Below are 13425 nucleotides of genomic sequence, written 5' to 3'. Positions count from 1 at the left end.
CTTTACAATATGCAACCTAGGAAGAAGATTTAGGACCATAATTTATTCAGTCCCGTAGTGATGAAACCCAACTTATCCATTCTTTCCAGGAGGTCTGCAAAAATGTTCAGTATCAATATAGCAATCCATTCCATTGGGAGAGAGAATGTCAATATTTTAACAAATTCCTCCCAAAGCAGTTAAGATGTTTTGCATTCCGAGTGACCTTTCATTTGAGAGAGCCAATCAAGTGAGATACTGTCTGTCTGTCTACAGTATCTACAGTATCTATAATCTATCTATCTATCTATCTATCTATCTATCTATCTATCTATCTATCTATCTATCTATCATCTATCTATCTATCTATCTATCTATCTATCTATCTATCTATCTATCGATCTATCGATCTATCTATCTATCTATCTTTCCTTCCTTCCTTCCTGCCTTCCTTCTCTTTCTTTCTTTCTTTCTTTCTTTCTTTCTTTCTTTCTTTCTTTCTATCTAGCTATCTCTATGTCTGTCTGTGTCTATATCTATCTATCTATCTATCTATCTATCTATCTATCTATCTATCTATCTATCTATCTATCTATCTTTATGTCTGTCTGTCTGCCTGTCTGTCCGTCCATCCGTCCATCCATCCATCCATCTAATTTATTTAAAATATTTATACAGCTGCCATCTTCTAACCAACTCTGGGCAACCCCCAATCAAAATATAAATATATCAAAATTAAAAATATAAATATATTAACCATACTTTCTTGGAAAAAGATAAAGGGCAAACCTGAAAGGGGTTCATAAAGATCAATAATAATCATTGTTTATGTTGATATCTGCTTTACAAAGGAAAATTCAAAAGCAAAAAAAATATATATGCAAAAACATATCTAAAATCAAACAATATACATCAATTTATTTTGAAAAAGAATTCAATGCATAAAGTGGTACCATTAGCATGGTAAAATTTAAATGATCAAATAGCTAACTGACCAAAATAAAGGACAAAAGTAATGTTTTGCAAAATAAATAAATCTAAAGACAGCTTTCTGAAATAAATGCCTGTCCTTTAAAATAATGGATGTGTGATCCCTATAGATATTTAAATCAAATGAATAAATCTGATTTACTAAAAGAATGTATAAGATTATTCCACTCACAAAGTGAATTTCTGGCCATCGTACAGTATTTAAAAATAAACTCTTCTTGGTATCTTTTACTAAAGTTACACAGATAATTATTGCATATATTCATGGCAAAGCCAAGAATTTTAGGTTCCAAAATAGACCCCCAAAGCTGGCTTCTGCTTATTAGCTTTGCTACTGAATATACAATAGGGACATGGTGGCTCAGTGGCTAAAACACTGAGCTTGTTGATCAGAAAGGTTGGCAGTTTGGCGGTTCGAATCCCTAGTGGCATGTAACGGAGTGAGCCCCTGTTACTTGTCCCAGCTTCTGCCAATGTAGCACTTTGAAAACATTTAAAAATGCAAGTAGAAAAATAGGGACCATCTTGGGTGAAAAGGTAACAGCGTTTCGTGCTCCTTCGGCGTTGAGTCATGCCGGCCACATGACCACGGAGACGTCTTCGGAAAGAGCTGGCTCTTTGGCTTTGAAACGGAGATGAACACCGCCTCCTAGAATCAGGAATGACTAGCACATATGTCAAGGGGAACCTTTACCTACTGAATATACATTCATACTCACGAACGTACAGACAGATCATATATTGCTTTGAGACTTCACTTCCTTCTCAAAGTCATATAAACCATAGAAAATATAATGAGACACAAAGGTGGGTATTTCAAGAACGGCTCCATCAAGCAAGATAAAAAGACTCCCAGCCATCTTTCTCACTTCAGAGCTCCAAAATGCTTTGATGTCTAAAGGAGAAACTGAATTCTTCCCAAAGGCTTGATGTTATTAAGTCTTGGACGTGTGCCCGACCTGAATGAAGAGGGCCAAGAAAGAACCATCTGAAGTGGTGAGTCTTCCACATGAAGCCTCAGGTGATGGAACATGGATTATCTTCACTTGATTTCCATGTCAAGCACAAAACAAAACACTTAGCTTAAAAGAAATTAACCAAGTCCTGGCAAACACGTTGTCCCACATTCCTTCCAAGGATGTTTGCCTCAAATCTTTGGAGGAGGCTGGAGCTCTTGGCGGGTAATTAAACGTTCTCGCCACCCCAGTATTTCCTTCCTGTCACTGCAACTGATCTCTGTCACTCTTCGGTTCCATGTTGGCTGGAGGACCAGAGCATGCTCCAGTTTAAGCATTCAAACCGGGGGTGAAGCCATCAACAAATTGTGAGAAGAACACAGGGCTCATCACAATTCTCCTCCACAAAGGTAAGAGATTTCTTTGACATCCTGGAATAGGAGTAGGAAGGAAAACCAAGGACAACCCAAAAGGTCCCTCTTCCTTCTTCATCAACAGGTGATGGAATGCGTGCGAGCCTTTTTAAGGTTAATTGCTCCTTGGTTTAATGCATACACTTATATTCTGTAAGCCAGGAGTTCTTGGAAAACCCCTCAAACTGCTGTTTTGAGTCTTTTTGATACTCTGGCAGTATGGACTAGTTGTGCCACCAATGAATCTTTCCTCCCAGGTTTTAAATCATATCACAATAAGAAGATTTTTAGTACAGTCTGTTCAGAAGTAAGTCCCGTACTTGCTTGGTAGGGCTTATTTTTACCTGCTTGGATGTAGTTTACAAGTGTCTGTCTGTCTGTCTGTCTTTCTCTTTCTTTCTTTCTTTCTTTCTTTTCTCTCTCTTTCTCTATTTTCCTTCCTTCCTTCCTTCCTCCTTTTCTTCTTTACTTCCTCCCCCCAGAACATAAAAACATCCAGATTTCAAAGTAACACTTGGGGGGGGGGAATTAAAATAAGGAGAAGCAGAAATCCAATATTCACCAAATGTTTTTTAATTTCTCAGAGAGAGAGAGAGAGAGAGAGAGAGAGAGAGAGAGAGAGAGATATGATACCCACTAGAACAGGAAAAAATAGTTCCATCTGATTGATTCAAATTCTGTAACAGAATAGGCTATCCCTCCAACCCCTTTTAGAGATAAATCCTTATCTATAAAATACATTATGCACGAAACATCACAGGATGTTTATTCTAAACATTTTTCTAGAATTATAACTGAGCAACAAGATCGCAATGTAAGACCTGTAATTTGCAGTCTGGGGGTTGGGGTGGGGGGTTAAGGGCACATATTCATGATGATGGGTGGAGCACCTTCAAATGGAAAAAGATGCTCAAATTAGGTACCTGAATGCTTGCAAGATCTTCTGATCCTGATATCTCAGTTTGGCATATAAAATTAGGGCTCTTCTCTGGTTTTTGTACCGTGCTTACCTGCCAGCTCCCCCAAAACCAAGAAGGGCATGTGGTGATTCTTCTGAGCAGATTTTTTTAATGGTTCCATGCCTTTGGCTAAAATCTCGCCAAACTGAAGCAAACGACCCTACACCAGGGGTTCCAAACCTGGGGGTGTGAGACAATATTCCAGGGTGTGTGAAAACGTGGGTTTAGAAGTCTCAAAATTATAGTGCATAAGTCTTAAGAAGAAGATATGTATAATTATATCAGAGGTGGTATTCAGCCGGTTTGGACCGATTCGCCCGAACCGATAGTGGAAATCGCGGGTGGTTCCGGCTGCTGCTACTGCCAGTTTGCTCAGGGATGCACTGCACCGGCGCATCTGCAGTACTAAAAAAATGCTTCTGTGCATGCGCAGAAGCAAAAAAGAAGATGAGCGAGAATCGGTTCGGGGGTATGGCAGGCCAAGTTACTACCTACTCGGCTGAACCGGCCCGAACCAGTAGGAACCCACCTCTGGCTCACCTCCTGTCCCCTTCCCCCTTGTCCCCGCCACCCCAGATCTATGCTGTCTTATTTAGGCACATTTTCAAGCCACACGCATGTGTGCAAGCCGCACACGCGATCAAAGTGCATGCATGGAAGGCCGAACACATGCGTGGATGGGCTCACATTTGCGAACCGGTAGGAAAAGTAAGTGAATACCACCCCTAAATTATATGCATGTAATTATTTATTATTTTAAGGGGTGTGAGAATATATCAGAAGCATTTTAGGGGTGCTGGGTATAGAAGAGATTGGGACCCCCTGCCCTACACAAAGCATACACTCTGGGAGCTGTTAGGGAGAGTCCATCTTCACCCTCTTTCTCTCACACAAGCTATCTGAACTAAGTCGTCTCTTGTTCCTCTGGAAGTTAGGCACCTTCCCTCCTGGGAATCCAGGCCTGGGACTGTCTGTATGTTGAGCACTTTGGAAGACTACCTCAATGACACCCAAGGAGGGCAACCACGGAGCTCAAAGTCACAAAGGTGTAAAACAGGTGAACAGCTGGAGAAGAGAGAGAGACCGAGAACTCAAAGGGGAAATGTCAGGCTGGCTACAAATAAGAATCCAAGTTAAAAGGTGAAATTAAAAAAACAAACAAACAGAGTAGCTGAACTTAAAAGGGGAATTTCAGAAAAGGGCAATGCCAGATTATTTTTAAAGAAAAACCTGACCTCTCCCTTAATCACAATATCGATTAGAAAGGACAGGAACAAAGGCAATTTAGAATTGGAATTTGAACAATAAGATTCTATCAACAGTGAAAAAAAGCATCTTATCGATGTAAAAGAGCAAACAAATTATTTTCAAATAAGTTAAACAACATTGCTCTATTCTAATACAGTATCTAGAGACATTACTAAAATATTTTGTAAAGAAGCCGGAGAAACAAAGCTCCAGATCTACATATTATGGACGTCATTATATTTACATATGAGTGTGCACATGTTATTATTCACACGTTTACGTGGCGCAGAATACAAAGAACTTAGTTGTATAATCTAATTACAAGGGTTGTGCAAGTCTTCAAATATCCATTTCTGACAAAGGAAAATAGCAGCAAATGTGTTTTGATCGCTAATGTGGAGAGCTGTGTGGCCTGAAGGCGATTTGATTATGTGCAATCAAGTCATTTTTGACTCTTAGAGATACATAAATAGATTTTCTCTAAGACATTCTGTTCCCAACCTGGTCTTTCATGCCTTCTCATCAGGGGTGGGTTGCTGTCAGCATTACTGCTGGCTTGGCGTGCAAAAATGTATGCACATGTGTGGGTGTTTCGCTCATTCGCACACCAAACACACGCTCTGCATGCATGTGCATTTGCACCTAAAAAGGCCTGTGCATGCACAAAGCAAAGGGGGAGAACGACATTTCTGCAATGAAAATTGTTCTGCGCATGCGCAGAACTGAAAATAAAAATGGCGCCGCCGGAGGAGAACCAGTTTGGGGGCGTGTCAGGCCTGGGTTGCTGCCCGTTCCAGCAACCCAGGCCGCCAAGTTAGGAACCCACCTCTGCTTCTCATGGTGTATTCATCGCCATTGTTAACTGAGTCCACCCACCTGGCTGCCCAGTTATCCTCTTTCTTTTCACCTTTCCCCATGGTGGGTTTTTTTTTGTGTGCTTCTGTGATGAAAGGATTTGTCAGTGACATCACCGTCGCCCAGGGGATACCCATTTGGGGCTTCTTTACTCTCCCTGCAAAGTTGCCCACCCAAGGGTACCCATTCATCTGCTCAGAGTTGCTCACTTTGAAACTCCTGTGTTAGCAGGAGGTGGAGCTGAGCATGTGATGGGAATTATCCCTGTGGCAATGGGTCAAGGACGCGAGCCTGCCGATGTCAGCCCAGCATTCTAACCTCGTAAGCCACCATCTACCTTTCCAGAGAGCTGCGTCTTTGTGTATCATAAAAGTAGAATAATTTGAACCTGGTCATTTGTGCCTCGAATAAGACTCTTAAGTTCACTTGCCTAACGCTTCACTTCTATGTTTTATTTCATGGTGGCTTCAGGAATCTTCTCCAACACCAAAAGGGTCAACATTCTTCTTATCCTAAAAGTCTGTAGAGATTCTCTGTCATCCAGGTCACGATTGTCCCAAAAGTGTTTTTCAGGAGACAACTGGACTTGTTTTTTTCTTGAAGACATTTCGCTTCTCATCAAGAAACTTCTTCCAAGTGCTTCCAAGTGCTTCAAGGACCCTCTCAAAGGATGCAAATGACCAGCTGTCTGCAAGGAATATAAATCCTTCCATTCTCCACCATCCAGTCAGAGCTGAAGAAGCTTCTTGGATGAGAAGCGAAATGTCTTCAAAAGAAAAAACAAAAAGTCCAGTTGCCTCTTGAAAAAAAGCACCTTTGGGTCTTCCTAACCTACATCTTCAAGGTCCAACTTTCTCTTCCAGAGTGTCACAGGAAAAAAAAAACATGGCTTGTATTCTGGCCTTTGTACACCACCACACACCACCACACCTGAATATTTGCCAAGGCCTCCATGGCTCCAAGGGCTAGTTTGCAGCGCAGTGCTTGACCTAACCGCAGCAAAATTCCCTCCCTTCACTCCACTATACCAATGTCTTGGGGCTTTTAAAGTGCTGGTAGTGAAAATTAGAATATTTCCTAATATATTGCTCATTCTATTTGAGATCGATTTTGACAAATCTAGGGTGCAAAGAAGCTTGGGGTCTCTATTTAGGGAAAACATATTTGGCAGAGTCTGTTGCAGCATCAGGGAAGAGTTGGGTCTCAATCAATCAAAATAGATCTGGAAGGAACTTTGGAGGTCTGCTAGTCCAGCCCCCTGCTCAAGCAGGAGACCCTATATTTATTTATTTATTTATTAGACTTATATACAGCTTCATAGGGCTTTCAGCCCTCTCTAAGCGGTTTACAGATTTTTTAGCAAATTGAGTCAGCAAATTGCCCCCACAGTCTGGGTCCTCATTTCACCCACCTCGGAAGGATGGAAGGCTGAGTCAACCTTGAGCCGGTGAGATTAGAACCGCTGAACTGCAGATAACAGTCAGCTGAAGTGGCCTGAGGTACTGCACCCTAACCACTGCGCCACCTCGGCTCCTTGTACAATTGGAGACAATTGGTTGTCCATTCTCTTCTTAAAAACCTCCAGTGATTGGGTGCCTACACAACTTCAGAAGGCAAACCGTTCCAGTAGTTAATTGTTCTCAGTATTAGGAGGTTTCTACTTAACTCAAGGTTGCTTCTCTCCTTGATGAGTTTCCATCCATTGTTTCTTGTCTTACCTTCTGATGCTTTGGAAAATAAGTTGACCCCTTCCTTTTTGTGGCAGCCCCTCAAATATTGAAATACTGCTAATATGTCACCCCTAGTCCTTCTTTTCTCTAGACAAGACATATCCAGTTCCTGAAACCGTCCTTCATATGTTTTAGCCTCCAGCCTCCTAATCATCTTTGTTCCTCTTCTCTAAACTTTTTCCAAAGTCTCAACATCTTTTTGTAATGTGGTGACAAAAACTGGCTGCAGTATTCCAGGTGTGGTCTTACTAAGGCTTTATAAAGTGGTATGTACTCTATTTAACAAGGCAAAGTGTTGTAGCTTGGTGTGGAGTAAGCTACATTCATGTCAAGATTTAAGTGCTTTAGCTTCTTCAGTAATTGGCTAGAGGTACCTCCGATGAAACTGTGAGAACAGGAGTGTTAAAATGGAACCTTAACCCCGTGGATTCTATTGCTTCCAACACCAGAGATGGCTAACCGGTGGAAAACGAGACATTTGTCCTCTGACTTGCTTGTTCTCCTTTGTAGGGAGAGATTTATTGGTTTATTTGTTTATCTGTCTCCCTGTCCATCATATTCCTGAACTGCCCATCACCCTCAGATGTCTGGAATAAAGATGTCCCAGCAGAAGGAGCAAGTCACTGCTCCCATGGTGACATTGTCTGTGCCCCAGGAACCTTATGCTGTGGGATACTCTGCTTCATACACCCCAGAGGCCTACACATCACAGCCCTACAATCCACAGATGTATGCCCCAGAGGCCTACGGCCCCGAACCACAAAGCTATAAACAATACGCATCAGATTCCTACGCACCTAATGGTTCGGAGATCGAGCATTATCGTGTCACAGGTATGTGCCAGGTGCTTTTCCAAGGGTGAGGTTTGGATCAAAAGAAAGAGAATTGGGTTGGGGGCTTGATTCAAACCCTCTGCAATGCTTCTCTTTCTTCCTCCTCGATGCAGATGCTTGCTGCTATGAAGTTGCATCTCCACCTCCGTATAGCTGCGAAGAAGTGCCTTGCGATACATTAGGACCAGGTATGCACCAGAGACCTCTATGCAGAGGACTGATTCATATACAGGCAGTCCTCGACCTACAACCATTCATTCAGTGACCATTCAAACCTACAGTGGCACTGAAAAAAGTGACTTATGACCAGTCCTCATACTTATGACCACACACAATTCCCATGTCCCTGTGATCCAAATTTGGGTGCTTACCAACTGGCATGTATTTATACAAGTTGCAGCTTCTTAGGTCATGTGATTTGCAACCTTTCCTGTAGACATCAATAAGAGAAGTCAACGGCGAGAGCTGGAATCGCTTAGCAATCACATGATTCGCTTAAGGACTGCAGTTATTTGCTTAACAATCATGGTGCAAAACAACCAACGGTTGCGAAATCAGGTCCAATGCATTTAATAATTTCTTTGCTTAGCAATGGAACTTCTGGTCAGTTGTAGTCATAAATTGAGGACTACCTGTAATCTTGGGGAAGAATAAGATGCCTTAGATGTCCAAGTAGCATTCTTTGATATCTCTTCCCAAACACCAAGGGTTAAGGTTTCTGCTGGGCTTTGCACAAAATAGACCACAGAACACTGATGACAACCAGTTGTAGATCTCAGCCCTTAGTGAGGGAAGTGATGCTGCTTTTGTGGAGGTCTGATAAGGAACAACTGGTTGGAACTGATAACACCCAGTGGCTTTGGGACAGGCAGGCAGGCAGATAAGAGAGACAGACAGACAGAAGATGAATGGATGGATAATAGATATATAGAGAGACAAGTAGGTGTGTGTGAGAGAGAAGATGGATAGATAGATAGATGATAGATGATAGATGATGGATGGATGGACGGACGGATGGGCGGGTGGGCGGATGGGCTGGTGGGCGGGCGGGCGGGCAGGCAGGCAAGCAGAAGATGGAAGGATAATAGATATATATGAGACAAGTAGGTGAGAGAGAGAAGATGGATGGATGGATGGATAAACATGATAGATATATAAATATGTGAGATTTTGAGAAAGAGTGAGTGAGAGAGAGAGAGAGAGAGAGATGAGAGGCAGATAGATATAGACAGACAAACAGATGATACTGTAGATAGAGAGATAGAGAAAGACAGAGACAGAAACAGATCAACAGAGGGATAGTCCAGAAAATACAAGAGGTCTCATTTATGACCATTTGCAGATAGACAAAGTGGGTTGCCACTATTCATGTTTATGATGCAGTCATGGCTTATTCTGGACACCTAAGATCTCACAGTAGACCAATACCCGGGGAGAACAACGTCCATGTTTCCCTGAATTTCCTGCTTAAGGCTCTTAAGATTCTCCTCCAGGATCTAAAGCTGAAAGTCAGAGGGCCCAAAGGTGAGGATTGGAATGCTGACCAAGGACCAGGAAGAGCTCTGCAAATGTTAGTGACAGGAGTGCAGCAAATGACAGGGTGCCCATTTAATTACAAGGACATGTATGAGACAAAGTTGCTCTCTTTACTGGTGTTCCAAGGAACTGAACTCCTTCAAAGTGTTTCTGTTTTAAGAGTGCTGGCGGAGTCTCTAGGAGGCCCAGAAGCATTTGTGTAAATAGAAATGATGCATCTCACTTGCTCTTTGTAACCAAAAGCCTTTTATCAAAGTATTTAAGGGCAGACAAAAGCAAAGCATCTATGTGGAACTGCCTGAGAGATGAGCAGGGACCCAAGGCCATCAAAGTCAGGTCCCAAGGACAGGGGTGGTTTAAATTGCCCGACTAAGATAAAAGATCTTAGGGAAAGGGATGGAGAAAAAGCTTCTTCCCGGGAGATCTTTTCACAAAGCCATCTTTCCCAGGGAAAAAAAAGGAGCTTTCAACCTCATTACCGGGAGAATCTTTCAAAGCTTTTTGCTTGTTTTTTATTCTTCCTGGGGTTTGCTGAGCTGTCTCGATTTATGGGCTGGTGCAGTGGTGGAATTCAACTGGTTCGCATCTCAGGAGAACTGTTGGTTAACTCTTTCTGGAGTTCTGCAAACTGGCTGAATAGTCAAGGCAGGCTATCTGCCTGCCTAATGATTCCAGTGGCTTAGGCTTACAGTATATAGCAATAGCAGTTAGATTTATATCCTGCTTTACAGTGCTTTACAGCCCTCTCTAAGCAGTTTACAGGGTCAGCTTCTTTCCCCCAACAATCTGGGTCCTCATTTTACCCACCCCCGAAGGATGGTAGGCTGAGTCAACCTTGAGCTGGTCAGGATCAAACTCCTGGCAGTGGGCAGTCAGCCTGCAATATTGCATTCTTACCACTGCACATCATGGATGGATGGATGGAAGGAAGGAAAGACGGAAGGAAGGAAAGGACTAGCAATAGCACTTAGACATGTACCACTTTATAGTGCTTTTACAGCCCTCTCTAAGCTGTTTACAGAGGCCGCCTATTGCTCCTAACAATCTGGGTCCTCATTTGACCCATCTTGGAAAGGTGGAAGGCGGAGTCAACTTTGAGCTTGGGGAGATTCAAACTGCCAAATTGCAGGCAAATGGCTGTCCAGAAGAGATTTCTGCCTACACTGAAAAGCTCTGGGTGTAAGAGATGAAATACACATTGATGTCTCTCCCTTCTCTGCCCCACAGTTTGCATGGACTCATCTCCACCTGTTGTGGTGGCCGGGATCTTCTCCAGTAAACCTGCATCCACCATCTGCCCCTGTTGTCGACAGATCATCACCACCGAGGTGGTCTTCCGTGTGGGGTGCCTAACCTATGCCGCCTCGACATGCCTGTGTTTGATTGGGTGAGTGTCCATATGCTTTGTGGCTTTACATTTGGGAATTCATTAGTATGTGAGAGTAGACAAACAGACCCAACATTTTCTCGCCCGCTGAGTTGGAGGGGAGGGTCTGGAGCAGGCTGACTGGGGAATTCTGGGAGAAGTCAACCTATCTTAACATTTCCATGAGCGACAAATCTGCCAAAATGGGTGGTTCTTCAAGAGTGACATATTTTTACAATAAAATCTCAGACTGCCTTCTCCAACCAGGACTGGGACTGCAATCAAAGACTGGACACTTGGAATCTGAGGGTCCACTGTCTAAGGTCTAGAGCAGGGGCTTCCAAACTTTGCTACTTTTAAGAGTTCTGGACTTCAACTCACAGAATTCCATAGTCGGCATGGCTGGTTGAGGAATTCTGGGAGTTGAAGTTCACAAGAAAGTTGCCAAGTTTGGAGACCCCTGGTCTACAGTTGCTGGGGTAGGTTGACAGATAGTAATTCTCTATTTCTAGTTTGACATTTTGGGAGGCATTTTCCACTCTCGTCCTGCTGAATCATTAGAAATTGCCTGCGCCAGAATGGATAATGGTTGGTCTATACCCGTGATGGTGAACCTATGGCATGCATGCCACAGGTGCCACACAGAGGCATTTGTTAGGGAATGCGAGGTGTTGTCCTGTCAGCTCCAGAGCGCATTTTCGGCCATTTTTCTTCCCTGAAGCCTCCAGAGGGCGAAAAACAACCTAACAGGTAAAGTGGAAGTTCGGGAACGGACTTCCGGGTTGCCCATAGGGGCATTTTTCACCCTCCAGAGGTTTCAGGGAAGCCCCTGAAGCCTCCAGAGGGCCTCTGGGAGGGGAGGGGGAGGCTATTTTTGCCCTCCCCAGGCTCCTAGAAAGCCTCTGGAGGCTTGGGAGGGTGAAAAACAGATCCATCACGTGCCAAAAGCGGGGGGAGGGCAGGGGTCGCGCGTGCTTGTGAGAGGTGGGGGGCACATGCATAGAATTATGGGTGTGGGCACACCCGCGCATGCCCCCTGCTTTTGTAATGCGAAAGCAAAATGGTTAGCCATCACTCGTCTATACAATTTTGAAATGGAATTCTTGGTGTAATTTTTTGGCATTACCTTCAAGCCATAAGAAAACCCTTTTCAAGCCATGGTCTGTCTTTTTATTTTCTTACGTGGCTCTCAGGTGCTGCCTGGGCTGCTGTCTCATCCCCTTCATGTCCAAATGCTGTAAGGACGTCGATCATTATTGTCCGTGTTGCCGCTATCACATCTACCGGTATAAAAGGATCTAGCTGCTTAGAAGAACGGCCCACCCAGCTGTCTCCTTGGAAATCAAACAGGAGCAAAGGAGTGTCCGACGTGGATGGATTCACACATTCTGTCCCATAGCATCCTTATGTTTGGAACTGGATTGCCCTATGTGGGATGGGCTCCTTAGTCTGTGGTGAAACTGGCTGGGCTCCAGTAAACATTGGCCTTCAGTCTCCTAAGCAGGGAAGCGGCTTGCAGTCGGTCAAGGATCTGCTCTAGGATTTTCTGTACTAATTTCCTGGTATTTGAGGTTTGTGAATTAACTCATTTTGGTTTTTCTTTTGTGAATCTTTTGGTACGCTCCCTCCTTGAGACTGTTTAAACCCATCTGTGCTTCAGTCACGACATATCTCCTCTGAGGACCAGGTCAACAATGTACCATTTATGTCCTACCAAGCATCTCCTCCTGGCCTCCTTGCTTGCTGGACTAGAGGCCACTTTTACATGCTTTTTACTTCATGCTGGACTGAGAAATCCTTCGTTTTTCTCCGGACCCAATTTTCATTGGGTTGGATAAAGGAAACGCCAGAGAAATCTCTCCATTCCTTGGCCTGAAGGAGCCCCAAACAGTGAAGATGGAGTCAAAGGGCAGGTCATCAGAGCCCCGCCTATTTTAATATGCATTTTAAAAAAGGGTGGGGCTTTGGTTGCATGGTGGTGGTGGCCATCTTGACTTTTTTGTACCATCTCCACATAGACCAGGCGTGTCAACCTCAAGGCCCGCAGGCCAGATCTGCCTCACGGAGCTGCTTAGATCTGGTCTGTGGTGCTGCCTTGAAAACAATGAAGGACCAGCCCACAATGCCTTTGTTAGCGAAAATGGGCTCCCGATCTCCGTTTTCAGCTGGGACAGCCTCCTGCAATTCTCTGCCAGTGAAAACGAAGTTCGGGAGGGCCGCATACGGGCCTCCCAAGCTCTGTTTTTGCTGGCAGAGGATTGCAAGAGGCCATCCCAGCCGAAAATAGAGATCGGGAGGGCCACATTTTCGCTGGCAGACACTCGGGCTGTCACAGCTACCCCTGACACAAGTGACATCAAGCTGGCCACACACACCCTCCCCCCCGGGTCAAACACAACCTTGATGACAGAAATGAATGAAATGAAATTGAGTTTTGACACCGCTGACATAGAATATCCTGCCTGCCCCTATATTTGATACAGAATTTTGAGAAGCTCTTTGTTCCAGCTCTTGTTTTGGGGGATTAATTGTTAAGATTTTGATTCTTTATGTGGACAGG

The 13425-nt window shown here is 43.8% G+C and overlaps 1 protein-coding gene across 1 annotated transcript; it reads left to right on the top strand.

The window, feature by feature from the left end:
- Positions 1-7728: 7728 nt before the first annotated feature.
- Positions 7729-12167, top strand: LOC116517865 (lipopolysaccharide-induced tumor necrosis factor-alpha factor homolog). The gene is made up of 4 exons (XM_032231038.1): positions 7729-7963; positions 8077-8151; positions 10727-10886; positions 12059-12167. The coding sequence occupies exons 1-4, from the start codon at positions 7729-7731 to the stop codon at positions 12165-12167; spliced, it is 579 nt and encodes a 192-aa protein (XP_032086929.1).
- The last annotated feature ends 1258 nt before the right edge of the window (positions 12168-13425 follow it).

This window comes from Thamnophis elegans, chromosome 14 (assembly GCF_009769535.1).
Source record: "Thamnophis elegans isolate rThaEle1 chromosome 14, rThaEle1.pri, whole genome shotgun sequence".
NCBI classification, from domain to species: Eukaryota; Metazoa; Chordata; class Lepidosauria; order Squamata; family Colubridae; genus Thamnophis; species Thamnophis elegans.
This window is presented reverse-complemented; position numbering and strand designations above follow the sequence as displayed.

Bases quoted from the DNA above. Each gene is read 5' to 3' on its own strand.
- LOC116517865 (XM_032231038.1), top strand. From the start codon at position 7,729: ATGTCCCAGCAGAAGGAGCAAGTCACTGCTCCCATGGTGACATTGTCT. The intron at 7,964-8,076 runs GTATGTGCCAGG...TCCTCGATGCAG, and splicing joins CGAGCATTATCGTGTCACAG to ATGCTTGCTGCTATGAAGTT. The intron at 10,887-12,058 runs GTGAGTGTCCAT...CGTGGCTCTCAG, and splicing joins ACATGCCTGTGTTTGATTGG to GTGCTGCCTGGGCTGCTGTC.